At 37.4% G+C, this 16,326-nt stretch overlaps 1 protein-coding gene across 1 annotated transcript; it reads right to left on the minus strand.

The window, feature by feature from the left end:
* Window positions 1–12,276: 12,276 nt before the first annotated feature.
* cetn4 (centrin 4) lies at window positions 12,277–16,267 on the minus strand. Its single transcript, XM_042492959.1, has 5 exons — window positions 16,198–16,267; window positions 15,762–15,917; window positions 14,176–14,304; window positions 13,711–13,848; window positions 12,277–12,546 (listed from the first exon to the last, which is right to left on the minus strand). Exons 1-5 carry the CDS (start codon window positions 16,198–16,200, stop codon window positions 12,457–12,459), a joined length of 516 nt encoding a protein of 171 aa, XP_042348893.1. The 5' UTR covers window positions 16,201–16,267; the 3' UTR covers window positions 12,277–12,456.
* Window positions 16,268–16,326: the final 59 nt, after the last annotated feature.

A 16,326-nucleotide genomic window follows, 5' to 3' on the forward strand; every position in this document is an offset into this window, starting at 1 on the left:
CTCCAACTCTATCAGGACTTCTTTTAATTTGTTTAATTGGTCCGTCGTTCGTTCGTTTGTCGATGTGTTGGCCAAAGAGGTGCAGCAGACTGCAAAAAGGCAAAAAACAACCAACTTCATATTCTCAGTGAGCACCAGGTCACCAAAAGAGGCTTTTCAAAAGATTTACTGGAAATGCAGACAGTTGTGTTGCTTACCTTTTTATACTTATCCCTGAGGACACAGGAAAACCACTTTTAGAGATCTGGAAAGCTGCAGAAACTGTTGTGTGAGTAATGAAATTTTCTTTTCCACTGGCAGTCGCCACTACGCGATACCAGAATGTCGTCAAGCCACGCCTGCGTGGGGCCTATTGATGCGTGTGTGAACGTAAAGTTGTTTGAGAGCACCCGACAGGAAACTACAGGACGACGGCACTTCCCATTTTCATTTTGAATCAGTGGAGCCGCAGTTGTACCGTGTCATAGGTAGTTCGTAGGTGTGGTACTGACAACCTGAATGTATACACTGCATAATGACCACCTACACAACACAAAGAGCATGCTGCAACAACAGGAAATCCTTTTAAGTATGCATGTTGAACCAAAAGGAGAAGTGAGGAGATGTTTTCTTTGTGGAGAGAGTCCATGACCTCATGAGAGCGGAGAAACTTTAGCCATATTTAGGAGTATTACCTAATGTCATTTTGAATGGACTTTCAGGCTGACTTTCCTTTTTTTTTTAAAATTTATTTATTTATTTTTTATCTTACAGTTACTCATCAACCATAGAGGGTCGTTCTGTCATTTTGCAAAGAAAAGGAAAAATGTTTTGTCAAGTCTCATGCAAGTCTGTTTAGGACATGCTTTGGACGGAGGTCACATGAAGGACAGTGCTGTTAAAAAGAGGACCTTTAGAGTTCCCCGGGAATGAGTCCTAAAACTCAGATATGAGTGAAGAGTTTTGTACTCCTGTTTCCCTTGTCTCAAAGTCAGTGGACTTTTTAAATATGTTTTTGGTCAGAAGCCTGTTCACATGCTCAGGAGACTTTCACATTTTCCCCTTAAATACCCAGCTCAGTTGTAGTATAGTTTGTTTATAGTCTAATGTTAGCTTTTACATTGCATATAGGCTTCAAAAAAACTAAGTAAACTAAGTAAACTTAACAAACTAAGTATCAAAATCCAATGGAAAAATCCCATTGGCTTTTTGAATCAGAACAGGGCTAACTTTTGCACCAAAAAACGTCATCCCTGGTGCCATGCCCATTTTCAGGTTTATACTTGTATTTTGAGTTTAGAGAGTAGAACATGTTTAAATGTCAAATGTTACTTTTTATTTATTCACCCTCAGGGTGGGTTGTCTACATTTTGGCATTTCTGCACTGTCATTACAGCCATGTTACCGAAAATAGTGGCACTTTTTTACGATGAGAAATCACCAATTAAAGCTTCCAAAAACACCCCACCCCAAAAAAGCTGCACTATCCCACTGGGACCTCTCAGGGCTAAATGATGTAAACTACCACCAAAACACTTGCTGCACGGTGTGGGACACATTTGACCACCTCTCTTTTGACTACGTCATCAATACAGGACATGGTGGTTGCTTTGGTAACAGCACACTTACACTTTAAAACTTGCCCATTTTACTAGTTGGATGAATTTTTAATAATGGTCCTGGAGACGTATTGAATTCTGCTGACAGTGACATCTCCAGTTTTACCGACACAACCGCTAACGTGGATAGCGAGCAGCTAGTTAGAGTGTGGTCAAAAGTGTCAGCTGGCAGTGCATTGCAGATGTGCGTGGGGTGAATTTTACAAACTAGGGGAAACTGAACAATTCATAGTAGAAAAATAAAGTCAACATGTGTTAAAGTTTCACATATTTCCATACATGTGCCCACAAGATCATAGAGAGGTGTTTTCATGTTAAAGAAACTGTCAACGTTTGTATGAAAATCTGACAGAATATTTCCCAAGTGAAGGTCATCTCCTCCTGTATGCATTACACATTTTGGAAATTCAGGAGGCATCATATGTTAGTCAGTGTGTCCATGTTCAGAAGTGGCTCATACACTGTGCAGCCCGTCTGCCCCGACAGTGTTCGTGCACACGTTCTCGCTACGCTCAATCTTCACTATCTTTTTGACAGAAGGAAGGAAGTGAGAGTGAGACTGAGAGAGAAAACCCCTCTCGTCTGTTCTCTCTCTGTCAGCGTAAGGGAAAAGGTGGGTGGGGGCTTCGACTGGCCTGAGAGGTGCATCACCCTCAGACGCCCGTCTTATCAGGAGTCCCTTCTGTGATGCACATACAGAAGGGAAAATGTGTCCTCAGGTAGATTTAAAATTCTGAAGAATTTTCCTCCTCTGGCTGCCATCAGGGAACCCCTCATAACCCCAAAAAAGGGTTGTGTGTGTCCCTAAAGCCTGACTAAGCAGCCTTCTCAAAATGAAAACTTCGTCAAATTGAAATACTGCAGTATTACTGTATTTTAGAAAAGGTGAATTGTTCTAAAAGTCTTTTTTAATGAGTAAACTATAACTCACTGCTGCTTTATAGAAGAGTTATAAGCCATTAACAACTGAACATTTTGGGTTGCCAAGTTGTGAAAAACGTACCTGATTGCCCTCAGTAATCACTCAGTAAAGAAACTTTCGAAGTGTAAAGTCCTTTTTTTAAATCTCAGTTTGGGATGACATTAAGAATTTTCGGTGTTTCAGAAGCATGTTTCCAAACTGCATTTAGAAAGAATCTTATTTTATGGAAATTTAGAACCATCCTAAATTATAGATTCCCCAAGTTAAAAATCCTAAATTAGGATTCCACGATGTCAGATACCGCTGCTTTTGTCTAGCCCGCTCTGAGATCACAGGAGTGACCCGTAGGGACTTTACCAATCAATAAATCCTCCAAAAAAGTGACGTATATTTTACATGTCAGAGATGAAGTTAATAATTTAATTTATAAGTGGCTGAGGAAGGGTAGAAAATAATAAATGTATACTTCCTCCTTCTCCTTTTTGAACATGTAAGATCAAATTTTTTTGGTTATAAATGTCTGTTCAGCTTTCTCTGGATTTGTGGATATGTTTCTGGATATGTTCTTGCAGGCAAATTTTCTGAGTTGCCGTCAGGGAATTGTTACTTTTGACCTGTTTGTAAGATGGACCGCCATTCAAAATCTTTTATTCCCTCTGCGATTTGTCTTTCAAATTCACTTTTAATTTAGTCTGTTGTATTTATGTATTTTATTGATGAAAAAACAAACGTTTCTATATAGATTCCTTTATTCCACTGAGCTTCTTGACATACTTTTAATTCTATATTTATTTACTACTCATCTATTTATGCACCTACATGCTACAGTATGTGTGCAAAGCGAACTGTTCAAACAATTTGCCGCCTTGGCGGGACTAATAAAGTTGTCTGAATCTGAATCCTCTTAGTATGTGATAAAGACACTGAGGGCGGCCTTCGGTGTCTTTATGAGACGCTGAAGGTTGTCATCTAACTCCAGTTGAAACCATCTGCGGCAATAGCTGACGCTAATAGCAGCTGATGTTGTATGAAAAGCGGGAAAATCTGCATAGGGTGGTTAAGAGGGGAGTTGGATGCACAGTTATAGTTAGGATTTCTTTAGATAAGGTAGGATTGCTCACTGCAGTTAGTATGTCATTAGTAGGAATTGCTTCTGTAATTGGAAAATAGGTCAAACATTTCAGCTGAAGAACTTAATATTGGGAATTGGGAATTTCTTAAGAACTAAACTAAAAAGACCCAAAAAGAGAAGAACCAGCAGTGCTCAGTGATTTTTCACTTTTTCTTTTTGTCTTATGCAGTCACGACCAAGGTCTTTTTCTTCTCAGGTATTTCAGTTATCTCTCCACATGCTAAAAAAAAGCAAATCTTTTCACAGTGGAGAAATGTGATCGTCACACATGCCTCATATGCATCTGAAAGTGTTTTTTTCCACTAAATTTGGTGAAGCGTTGCTGTGCAGAGGCATGTTTCTGGCTGATGACTAAAGCTCTCGGTCAAGAGCGAAGACATGTCGCACATTGAGAGTTGCTCTTTGTGGTCAGCCAGAGTGTTAAACGCAGTGCAAAAAGTGTGACTTGAAGTGAGGCCGCAGACAGGGCTCACTCAGGGAGAGTGAAGAAATGTTTTTGTGAAAGATTGCAACACTGTGAACAAGCCAACTTTTGAAATCTGCACCTTCTGCAACCTGACCTGCATCTGACCCTCAGGGAAGTCTGGGAGGGAGGACACATTTTTGAAACTCACCAGCTAAATTGACCACTTTAGAGTATTTGAAACAAAAATCTTGGACTAGGAGTTATTAAACTTATAATGGCTAAGTGTGTATGGAGCATTTGATCGAAGGCTGCACCGTGACGCGCACATACAAGGTCTTTTTATGATCTATGATACTATACTTGATAAAATATATGATGACTTTTTACTGATTTTTCTCTGGCATTTACTTACACAACACTTAACAAAAACTAAAACAGTTTACTGTGGTGTAGCCTGCATAACACTCACAATACATTCTAGTTTTCCACTTTTTAATACATATGACATTGATTGCACATACCCAGGGCTGCTGAGCAACCGGGAGCAATTGCTGCCTAGTTATGACCACTTTTAAATAAACTTTGTGTTTAAAGCCGTAGCTTTAAAGAAGGATGTACTGTATCTAAAACAGGGGTGGCCAAAACCTAAACTTTATGGTCGGCCATAGGCTCAAACATCTCTTATACAGTATTGTATTGTATGAAGACGATGCAAAATGGTACAAGGACCCAAAATTCACTTAATAGAAAAGCCTTTTGTCTGTGTGCCATTGTCTGTGCCTCTCCGCTCTTTTCTCATCTCACTCAAACTGACTTCCTGCTACAAGTGTCGCTCTGCCCACCATGCTCAGATTATGAAAAAATTAAATTAAAAATAGGAATTTTACATATTTACAGACCGTTTTTTATCTCAATGAAGCTGATACAGCATAATAGAGATTTAAATGATCATTTTGAAATAATTTTGAAAAACAAATTTTGCTAGAGACATCTTGCGGACCTCATTTTGGGCAGCACTGCTCTAGAACAATGATGCTCAAACTGCAACCAGGATAATCAAGCTTTTGTTTTTACTACAACATATTACAGTTTAAATTTACAAATCACATTCAATTAAATAAAGACAATCTGAAGGAATGGGCTTCCATTACTGCCACTAAAAACTGAAAACAAAGAACAAGCTCCGGGTTTTATCGACTTTTCTGTTGTTACAATTAGGAACAGGTCTCCATCATGTTGAGGACAAATATCATAGACTTGCTATTAGCATTTAAAGAAAAGGTCAGTGTTGACATGAGTTATCTAATACTGAAACACTTTAGTTTCTTATATCTATCTTTCATTTTGAACACCTGGGAAGGATCAGACATTCAGGTTCAGTCCATTTATCATTTAATGTGTTTCTGTACTGCACTGTATCTCACTATTACGTAGCCTCTGCTGTCAGTGCAGATTTTGTTTTTGTTTTTGTTTTGACTCGATGTTGTCTCTTGGTCATACTGTGATGATGTCATTTTGGCTTTGTTTACCTTGTTTTATTTGAGGTATGTTTACCATGCATTCGCACCTATTCAGCCAAATAAAATTAAGAGAAGAATTAAGACATGATAAGTGCATTGTTGCTCTTTAATTTGCCCAACTATGGTGTGTGTGTGTGTGTACGCATGTGTGTGTGTGTGGGTGACTTAACAGAAATATTACTCATCTTTCTTTTCTTTGCAGATGAGACTTCAGTGAAAGCTGACAACACGAGGTAAAAACGAATCATTTTGTAGTAATCTAAACATTTGTATTTCAAACTGTTACATGTTTATTTAGCCCATCTCAGTAATGCAGTTTACTTCCTACTCCCACTTGCTGTAGTATGACTTCCGACGCTGCGGTCTTCCCTTCGAGAACAGTTTGCATTTCCGGGGCGAGTGGGTGCGAGGTTGAAAGTTTGCATGCAACTCGTACACATGCTGTCATACTGCAGAATATTGTTTGTTTGAAAACAATTAAACATAAATGTAAAATCCTTTTACTTTAAAAGACGTTTAAAGTGCCGAAACAAGGACAAATGAAGGTGATTTTCTCTGATTGGGAAAGGTGTGCGTGCCTGATATTACCGTAAATGTACAGGAAGAGTACAAAGAGGACGTGGGTGGGGGATCGCCTCTCATGGTCCTCTTCGCCGACACCGCAGCAGGAATGACACAGCTTGTTTATAATGATTGATTCATTTTTCACAGTCTCAATCAAAATGTGGGATTCAGCTCTAGTTGATGTTGTTAATGGGCAAATTATTGACCAAATTTATTTGAATTTACAGAATGCAGGATGGAAATGTGCTTTTTTTCTGGTGCAATACAGTCAAATTAGTTGCTCCGTATCACAAAGACAAGTTCCATATCTCAAAAGTGCTGATATTTTGATTTCAATGAGCATCCCTTTCAGTGTGCAATTTGATTTTTTCTTGCAGTATTTACAATAAAATTTGTCCATTTTACACACTTTTATCTGTCATGCGAACACAACAAAAGGTTCTGGATTGATGGCCTTTAGAATTCAGAGACTTATCAGTTAAGTTATCTGATAAAACCACTCAGAAAAATAATGTTATATTTCTTATCTGAAAGTGCGATCACACCCACGATTTATCTAAACAAATTAGAGGTTTTTTTAAAAAAAAATTCACTGATTCATTTGGTCTGATTACATGCAAAAAGCACCTTGAACTTGTGCTCGGCTAAATTATCTTAAACCCGTGACATTTGAGATTAGGTTTTGGTGGTAGGAGAGAGTGTCACGTGAAAATTCATGTTCATTTAAAAAAAAAAAAATGTTGTTCTTGCTTTAAAAGCAAAAACAACTTAAAAACAGACAAAAGGAAGCGATAATGAGGATTGATAGAATTAAATGCTGCTTGTAATCAGATGTCAAAATCAGGCCTTTTTTTAAAAAGGACTCAATTTTGAGGTTTTTTATTTCATGTTTAAAGACTTTTTTATTTTATTTGGTTCATCAAGAAATCTCAAGATAGAGTTTTTTTTATTCTAAACACCAAATAATTAATATAGATAGATTAATAAGATATTATTGATAATTAAGAGTTATATTGGGGAAAACAACCTGTCATCTGCAGCTGCTGACTGATCTCAGTCTTGTTAAACCACACTAATTTACTGAGAAGAGCGCTGAGACACAGTCATCTAATGTCTCTCCTGCTCAACTGAACTGAATTAAAGGGCAGATCAACATGATTCATCTTGTGGCAGCTGAATCAGAAAACCAAAAAACACAGAGCTGCCTGATTTTACTTTGCAGATTATTATTTTTTTTAGCGTTTTTATATATGAATGTATTATTATATCTTTCATCCGAGCGGCTTCTTCGGTTCTCAAGAAGAACTTGGACCTGCATTTTTTAAAATATGAAACTCATGTTGCTCTGAGCAACAGTTGGAAACAGGCTGATATCACTGTGCGATTAAACTCTACCGGACTGCACCAGACAGACACATTAATATCCTGCTGGAGCTTCTTTCCAACGGTCATTGATGTTATTCTGTTGATTAATTCAAGTTTGGTAAATAATAATAATAAAATAACTTTTATTCATATAGCATCTTTAAAAACACATTTTACTTTTTAAGTGCTTTGGCAAACAAAGGAAAGCAGAGGCACTAAAACAATAGAAGTTAGTCAATATCGCAAAACAAAGGCCAGATAAGTTAAGGCAGAATTAAACAGGAGATTGGAGGCAGAAACATTAATAATAATAATAATAATACTGGTAATAAGCAGGATCTAGACAGAATAAAAAGATTAAAGATAAATTAAAAGATAAAAGACGACGTCACATAAAAGTCTACAAAAATGGATTAGAAGAAGTGATTTACAAGAAGTTTCTGATTCTGCCAGCCCTTTTTCCTCATGGAGGTCGTTCCAAAGCTGGAGCCCTGATGGCAAAAGCACCCTAAGATTCAAGCCTTGACTTTCAAACATCCACAGGGCCCCACCTGAGGATCTAAGGCTGTGAACCGGCTCATGAGGGATCAACATTTCTGTAATGTATCAATGGACCAGACCCAGACAAGCTTTAAAAGTCATCAGTAAAATCTTAAAATCAATTCTAAAACGCAGAGGGAGCCGGTGGAGAAACCAGGATTGGAGTGACGTGATGTCTGTTAACACCGGTGAGAAGCCCAGTAGGCTGTCTCCAGCTCGGATGAGAGGCTAAATGTCCTCAAGACACTCAACAAGTCCTGCTGTCTTTGATATAGCACCTAGAATTACCGTGACCTTGATGACTGAGAACCTTCACTGAAATATTATTAAACCAAGTCCACAAAATCAGTGTTTTTTTTCATTAGCTTTGGAGCATCTGCAGAGTTTATTCAACAACATTGAAGAAAAAGCTTGAAATAGCAGCTGGTCTTGCTGAGTGTCTGCGATGTCCTTCAGACAACATACATATAAATACTGAAAAATACAGACTCATAATACTATAAGTCAAAGTAAGATGCATAAGAGCAGTCCAATTAAGTACAAATGTTTGTTGGCAAACTAAGAAGACTATGAGCTTTTATATTGGGTGTTCCCCCCAAACTTCCTTTTTTTTTTGTAGTTTAACTTGTAGCGCTATAACCTGACAACCTCGCTCTTTTCCGTAGTCGTGCACACCTGATCTGCTTAAATGTTCAAAGATGATTGGTTAAGGGGGTGGAAGCAGGTCGAGCATTAAAATGTGAGACCCGTAAATGAGTCAGGTGTGCAACAGCAACTGATGAAGAGGAGGATAAGGATTCGAAAAGATATGACGCGGCACAACAGTGTCACTTCTTCACATGGTGTCATCTTTAAAGTCACAATGACTTTTTAGCACTATGGTTACAAAGATTTATAATTGAAAAAAGGCAATGTAAACAAACACTGACTTCATCATCATACTGTAAAAGTATAAAAGATAGAACATTGCTCAAATGTTAACATTCAGTTATCTGTGAATGTCTAATAATCCAGAATTATAAATAAAAGCTATTTCACAAGTAATACTGAGTTTAAAGAGCAAACGTACCACTGATGCAGTCCCTCTTTGCTTCTTCTTGGCACAGTGACGCTTATTAGTTTGTCTTCAACTTGTGTTACTCAAAGGGGGCTTGTGAAAATAGGTTGCCTGCAAAACGATGACACACTCCTGACATTTAAGAGTTAATAATAAAATCATCTTTTACCACCAACGGCCAGACTTGTGGCGCTTTGTTGTTTTGGAAATTGATCATTTTATGGGAAAAGAGAGGCAGCGGCGGCAGAGCAGTGGGAGTATTGAACAGACTGCTGTTTAACCACAACAGAAGGGGAATAACACGCAGCTGAGGGGCTGTGGAGATATTAAAGGCCACGAAACCGCCACTGTACAAAAACATCAAACTCCAATTGGAAAGTTTTTTTCTAAAATCAAACATCCACTGTTTGCACGACACCTACTCTTCCAAAATGACTGCTGCATGCAGCTAAAGCACCCTGTCCTGTTTTTCATGTTAAAGTGATTGTAAAGTCTTTTGAGGTATTAGCAGAATCTAATATTTGTGACTTTGAATGAAGGATTTCAGTTCCAGTGGTTTTCATGCTGCATTGCAATTTAAAATGTTAAAATTAGATGGAAGTCATTGACATAAACATAACACAAAATGACTGTATATCAGTTACTCGTCACGTTACATTAAATTCATGACGGAAAAAGAAGTGGCACCCAATAATGGGAATTCATAAGGAATATTTGCCTAGTTTTGGATTCTTCGTTCACTGTTGAGGCATGCGTGACAAACTTTTTCTTCACAAATTCGAGCTAACACATGGTGAGTAAGGATATAAAAATGGTCGTTTTGCAGGTGAAGTATTTTTTTAATACTGGACTAACCAAACGCTGCTTCCGGCCATTAGGGGATTTCATGTTGGCCACTGTACTTGCAATACTGTACTGCAATGAGCAGCTTTCGATAATACTAATTTTCTTTTTAATGTAGAATTTCTTATTTTCGGTATAAAACTAAGGGGGATTTAGTGGAACCAAGCAGTGAGAATGCAGGAATGCAGAGTGCAGCCAGCTAAAACTGCTCCCAATTAGGATTCCTTCGTTGTTCAGGAGGTTGTTATGGGAGCCGAATTATCCACAGAGGTCTTTTCCTCTCCAAAACAAACAGACCAGATGACTAAAACCAGTAAAAACACAAAATAAAGCAGTTTCATGTTACAAATCTGTGTTTCTCCAATGCTGTTTGGCATTTTAAACACGCATGCTAATATGGTCTCACCCTTTTTTTTTTAAACATATGATCTAGACGTTGGAGAGATTTTAACAGGGAGCTCAACTATCCACAAAGGTCTCTTCCTCTCCAAAACAAAAGGAACATGACTAAAGCAGTTTGACACTATTTTTTTTTCAAGAATATCATTACTTCGGGGTTTCAAACTATGGTAGGCAATGCAAAAACACAATTGGCCCTATCTTGTCCGGTCTGGGCCACCGTAGGAAAAACGGCGGTGCAACATAGCGGCTCTTTAGGCGAGAACCTGCTCCTTATCCATATCCATATCCAAAAACACCACTATTCTTATTTTCAGTTGATTATACACTAACTCCTGCCAATATATCCCCTAATTTCTACACAGCGGACCTTTAAGGTATTGAATAGTGAATAATTTCTGATTTTATGGTTAATTTTACGAATCATCTAATGTGGGTAGACTAATACCAGTACAGTTAACATTTTGAGTTCCACAGCATTCATGTTTTACTGTTACGTAATTGTATATACATACGTGTGTTACAGGGTTTAGTTTTTAGTTGTCTTTTTTCTGAAAAAGACAAAAATACATCTTTAATTTGAACCACGCCTAATATAAGGAACAGGATAAGCCAACTAAAGTTTAAAAACACAATGCAAGAGACCTTGATTATTTCAGTTACTTTCGTGAGGGGGGCAGCTGTTGAGTTTCAGCAGTGTTTGTCAGCTCTCACCTGGCATGTGGTGTACTTTGAACTCCGAGAAGGTGGATGGATTTGAGTCATAAGGGGGTAACATAAAATGAACCATTGAAATACTGGCCTTTTGATCTGGCTCAGCTATATAAATTGCAAGTTTCAGCTCGACAGATTAACAACATCCACACACGAACACATAAAATCCAGGAACTGGCACTTTTGATTTGGTAAAAAATTAAGTTTGTATAAAACAGGTGGCAGCCATGCATATATATTTATCTCACGTGGTAAAAATAAAGTGTCCAGTCTGCCTTAAAATTTCAAGTTGACTGAATTTGGGGAGACAAAGGTAATTTTGTCATGATGCAGCTTGTCTTCTCAAATTCAGCCAACTGAAAATTCAACACAGCCTGGATTATAACTTTTTTAGATCTCAAGTTTCTCTTTACAGTGCAGGATTTAAAAAAATGAATTACTTTAAGAGTCATAAATGCTCAGAAAGAAAAATCTATCGAGTGCCATTAGCCCAGTCTTAAAGTTGCAATTTTGCAAATCTGTAACTTTTTCAGCGTGCCCACATTTTTTTTTATACCATCAAACATTTCATGTTCGGAATATTTTCGAAAAAATGGATATCTCATCTTGGGACAAAGCTTTTCATATTTTCCACCCGATGTTCCTCCGCCGCCTAGAACAGGTTATCAGAACTTTCATAATCAGTGGCAAGCATCCTCAAAATAATAGACACCCGTCTGACGGCTCGGAAAAACACGTCACTGCAATATCCTGTTTATTTTTAGAAGGTATGGTATTTTGGTCAAAACCAGTCCTCCGCTGTCTGTCTATTGCAGTTAATCAGCAGGAGCATCTTTCCTGTAACATGATCACAACATGTAGGTAAGAGAAAGTTGTACTGTATCTTCGACAGGCCATGAGTTGGTTCAGTAACTCAGAACATGAAGTGAGAGTGACTTTTACTGAGTTACTCATCTGAAGTTCACGCTTGTCATTTCTATCTACAGTAACATATTTCGGGTTAGTCGGTATCGACTTAGTCATATGACTTTCACTGTCTGTCCTCCGACATCTGAACATGATTGGCATGCACTGCAGAGTGTGCCGCAGCGAAAGAGACATCGTGAATCTCAGGAGAATTACTCAAACATGAAACTCTTGCAATTTGCAACTGCATGTTTATATGCCATCACAGGCACTGAGAAATTAAAGTATATGTGAGAGTCACAACACAAACTATGATGAAATATATTTATTTGTCTTGTAGAAAAATCTGTGCAAACATACAGTATGTTAAAAACATCTACTCACAAATCAGCCCCAAAAGAGGGACTTAAAAAAGCTACCGTATAAACTGTTCTCATAGAACCACAAATCTTAAAAAGATGCCAGATGGAGACTGTAACACTCAACAGGTTCAGTAAAGATTGGTCTTCTTCATTATCCTCAAGAAGTCCTGCTCGCTGACCTCACCATCTCCGTCTTGGTCTGCCTCGTCGATCATTTCCTAAAAAGATATTCAAATAGAAATATACAAGTGAATTCAGCACTGAAAGCGACACGTGGTATATCGCATGTGACAGACTGGAGAAACTAACGCTCGAAAACACTGACAACGTGTCTCAGAAGTTCTGCAGAAAAAAACAACCTGGAGCAGCACTCGGTACGTTTGCATGCTGTTAGAAAAAATCTGATTATTGTGTTAGACCGACTAAAGCTGGACTTAATAATGTAAACATGTTAGTCAGTCTGAAATTAGACTATATCAAATTTCTCTAAATCAGACGAAAACACCCAGATAATGCGATTGGAAGTCGAGTTATTCTGTCTTGTGCACACCTCAGTCGGACTTTAACGGGACTCTGCGTTCATGTGCTCCTCGTCACCGTGTCGGCCTCCCTTGGTGATTAGGATAGGGACTGTTCATTACTTATGAAAGGGGAAGTGGTGCTGCAAAACAGGTCAGGCTTTTTTAAAAAATGTAAGTACTGAGGAGAGACTTGTGTGTTTAATTTTGGCTTGAGTGAGGGACAAACACCTTGAAAAGGTAGTATTTTATATTTATTTTAAATTTAAAAAAAAGTCACACCCCAGCCACCTCCCTCCTCTGATAAAAAAGGTACAGACACTAGGCTAAGCGATGTGCTGCTGTGGACAAACCACAGCAAAACGAATTTTAACCACCTAAAAAATTCTGTCAGTTTAAGTGTGCACTAAAATATTTTCTCTTCTTTACCCTCCACAGCAGCTGGTCGACGCAGCAGTAAATGCTGCAGTTTGTTTGTCATCTTGTTTGTTTGGGTGCTGATTGCTGCTTCGTGCCATTAACCTCTGGGTGATGCCGTAGCCCAGTAGATTCTGGCAAATGCAGTTAGAGGCACTGCGAGTAGGAGGAGAAACAAAAAAGTTTTTCCGTCTGTTTTAAGCACCTCTGTGTGGATGTAGTGAGAGTTTCAGCAAATATAACAAAAGTGTATTTTAAAAATTTACCAACTGCAGCTTTAATAGAGGTTTACTGAACATGTTACCAGATTGTGATCTACACGTACTTATTAAAAAGTAGGATCTGATATTTATAAAAATACAAATAAATATTTTAGGTAGGCACCACCGAGCACCAAAAACAAAATGGAAACATATTGTTCATGGGAAACATCAGAAAATACAGCACCTGTAATTCCTCATCGGTGAGGTTTTCACCCAGCTCCTTGGCAACTCTCTTGAGATTTTTAAATGAGATTTTTCCTGTGCTGTCATCATCGAACAGCCGAAAAGCCTTCAGTATTTCTTCTTTAGAGTCCTTTTCACTCTATTCAAAAAAAGACGAACACATTATGATTGATGCGTAACAGCCTTACTGCACACTTTCTCTATTTACATTTTGCAGCAAGTGTGATTTGCATGAATGCTATTTCTCTTAAACTATACCAAACATTGGATTTTATTATTAATAGGGGGAAGTTGACTCTGAGATACTGTTATTTTAAGAACAACCAGCGACCAAAAGGTGATGAGATGAAAGACACAGATTTTGTACCTTTATGAGTTATTACGCATAGTCTTTCCAAGACCTGAAGGGACAAATTTTAATTTCTTCAAAGTTTCCATGTTTTGTTAAACAGCTGTACTCACTCACCATTTTCAGTGTCATCATACTGAGAAAGTCACTGAAGTCGATTGTTCCAGAGCCTTCTTTATCAATGTCTGCAATCATCTTCTTGATCTCTTCTTTCTTTGGCTCAAACCCGAGCGCCCGCATGGCAACCTGTGACACAGATACACAGCAAGTCCGTTTAACAAGGATGTGTTCACCTACACATAAGCACATTCATTTAAAGCTTTTTATTGAGAATGGAGTCAATATGCACAAATCATTAGTGATTACGTACAAATATGGAAATGTTCGGTAAATGTACAAATGCAATATGAATATTATTGGTGCATTTCCAAAACTAATTCAAAAACCATTCTCTTTTTTAGGATTTATAGAAAAGAAACAAGAAAAGAGATGAAAAACGAAAAGTTTTTATATTTCTGTCAACTTTCACTTTTATTCTCCATTACATTTCCTAAATAAAATGTATACTTCAATATATTTCCCCTAAGCATCTTAATAACTACAAATCAATGAAGGAGGGGCGTAAAGAAGGGACAGACAAACAAAGGAGTGAGAGAAAAGGAAAAATGTATTTTTTTGTTCTTTAAATCCTTTAACGTGTTGAAGACCTTGTTTTTCTTCAAGTGTAATTTGGGCTCCATTTTTAAAGTGGTGTACATGGTGCAAAGAAAGAAACTCAATAACTGTCAAAAAATGAACCACTTGCTTTATGGTTACCAGCATTAACTTGTAATTTTAGTACTGTTATTAACCCTTTGACACCTGAAATGACATCTGTTGTTCTGTGCCGCATTCATATTAGTATTTGAAGTATTTAAACCTTTGAATCCTGAGTAAATTAGTTGGATTTGATTTATTTGTGTATTTTCAAAACACATTGGGAAAAAAAGCAATCAACAACTTGGCATGAAATGTCCTACAAATGTGCCAAAAAAGTGAAAGGTGGTGAGAAAATGACCTGAAAACTAGCTTTAAAAAGAAAAATATAAGGCAGAATAAAGAAAACTATATTCACTGATATTATTACAGTGCTTTGTTTTTTAATTAGGTAATAGAGAAAAACATTATTATTCATATTAATTATTTTTATTTTATCACTTTTTCAGGTTATTTCTGTGTTTGTTGTTTTACATTTCTTGTGCTAATATAAGGTATTTTTCGTAATCTTTTTTTTTTTTTTACAAAGTCCTTGCTATTTTTTCAGTGACATGTCTTTTTTCCATATTTTTGTGAGAAATCATGCCAACTTGGTAAGGTTTCAAAGGGCTAAGTAGATTTGATATCAAATTACATTTAATATGTAAGTACAGTAAATTTAAGATACTTTACTTTTACTTCTACTCAAGTAGTATAATAGGTTAATAATAATTAATTGTTAATTATCATAAATTATTTAATTTTATAGGTTATTAAGTGACTTTTACTTCTACGTAAGTCATTTTCTGTTTTATAAAACACAAAAAACAACACTTTACTTTTACTGAAGTGTGACTTTCAGGTGCTTCATCCAACACTGATCTCAGGAGTACTGACCAAGTTACCAAGCCACATTTTAACTTTAACCTGAATCCCATGATCCGAGGCAAACTAAACCAAGACCTAACCTTTAGCTCCTTCACGTCTATTGTCCCAGTGCCGTCTGTGTCAAACAGATCAAAAGCCTCCTTAATTTCTTGCTTTTGCTCCTCAGTCAGCTCGATTTTGGGACCTGCCTTTTTCCTTTGGCTTCCCGAAGAAGCTGGTTTCCGGTAACCTGAAGCCTGTAAAAGCAAAAATTAAGAGGTAGTTGGTACTTTACACAAACTAATCAAGTAGTAACTGCTGCAGAAACACGCATGGAGATGTTTTTCACAGTTTGGTCAACTATCACGCTAGCTAACTTTAGCTTCCACGCTGCTCCACCAGACCAAACAGAAACGTTCACGCAGCTTCGTCTAACTAGCTGCGTGATAGTTAGACAATCGTGTAAACTTTCTACGCTAAATCCTAAAACGTTAAACTAGCGTAAGTTTCATAATCAATAATTATATAAAGGTTTACCATTATTATTATTCAGTCAGGAAAGCTTCAGTGGTGTGTTTGATAAACGGATGTCAACAAAACAGGCAGCAACGGCTTTCTGTTGACTGACACGCGAAATAGCCAATAGAAACCAAGAAAGCACCGTGA

This window comes from Plectropomus leopardus, chromosome 9, assembly GCF_008729295.1.
Source record: "Plectropomus leopardus isolate mb chromosome 9, YSFRI_Pleo_2.0, whole genome shotgun sequence".
Taxonomy (NCBI): domain Eukaryota; kingdom Metazoa; phylum Chordata; class Actinopteri; order Perciformes; family Serranidae; genus Plectropomus; species Plectropomus leopardus.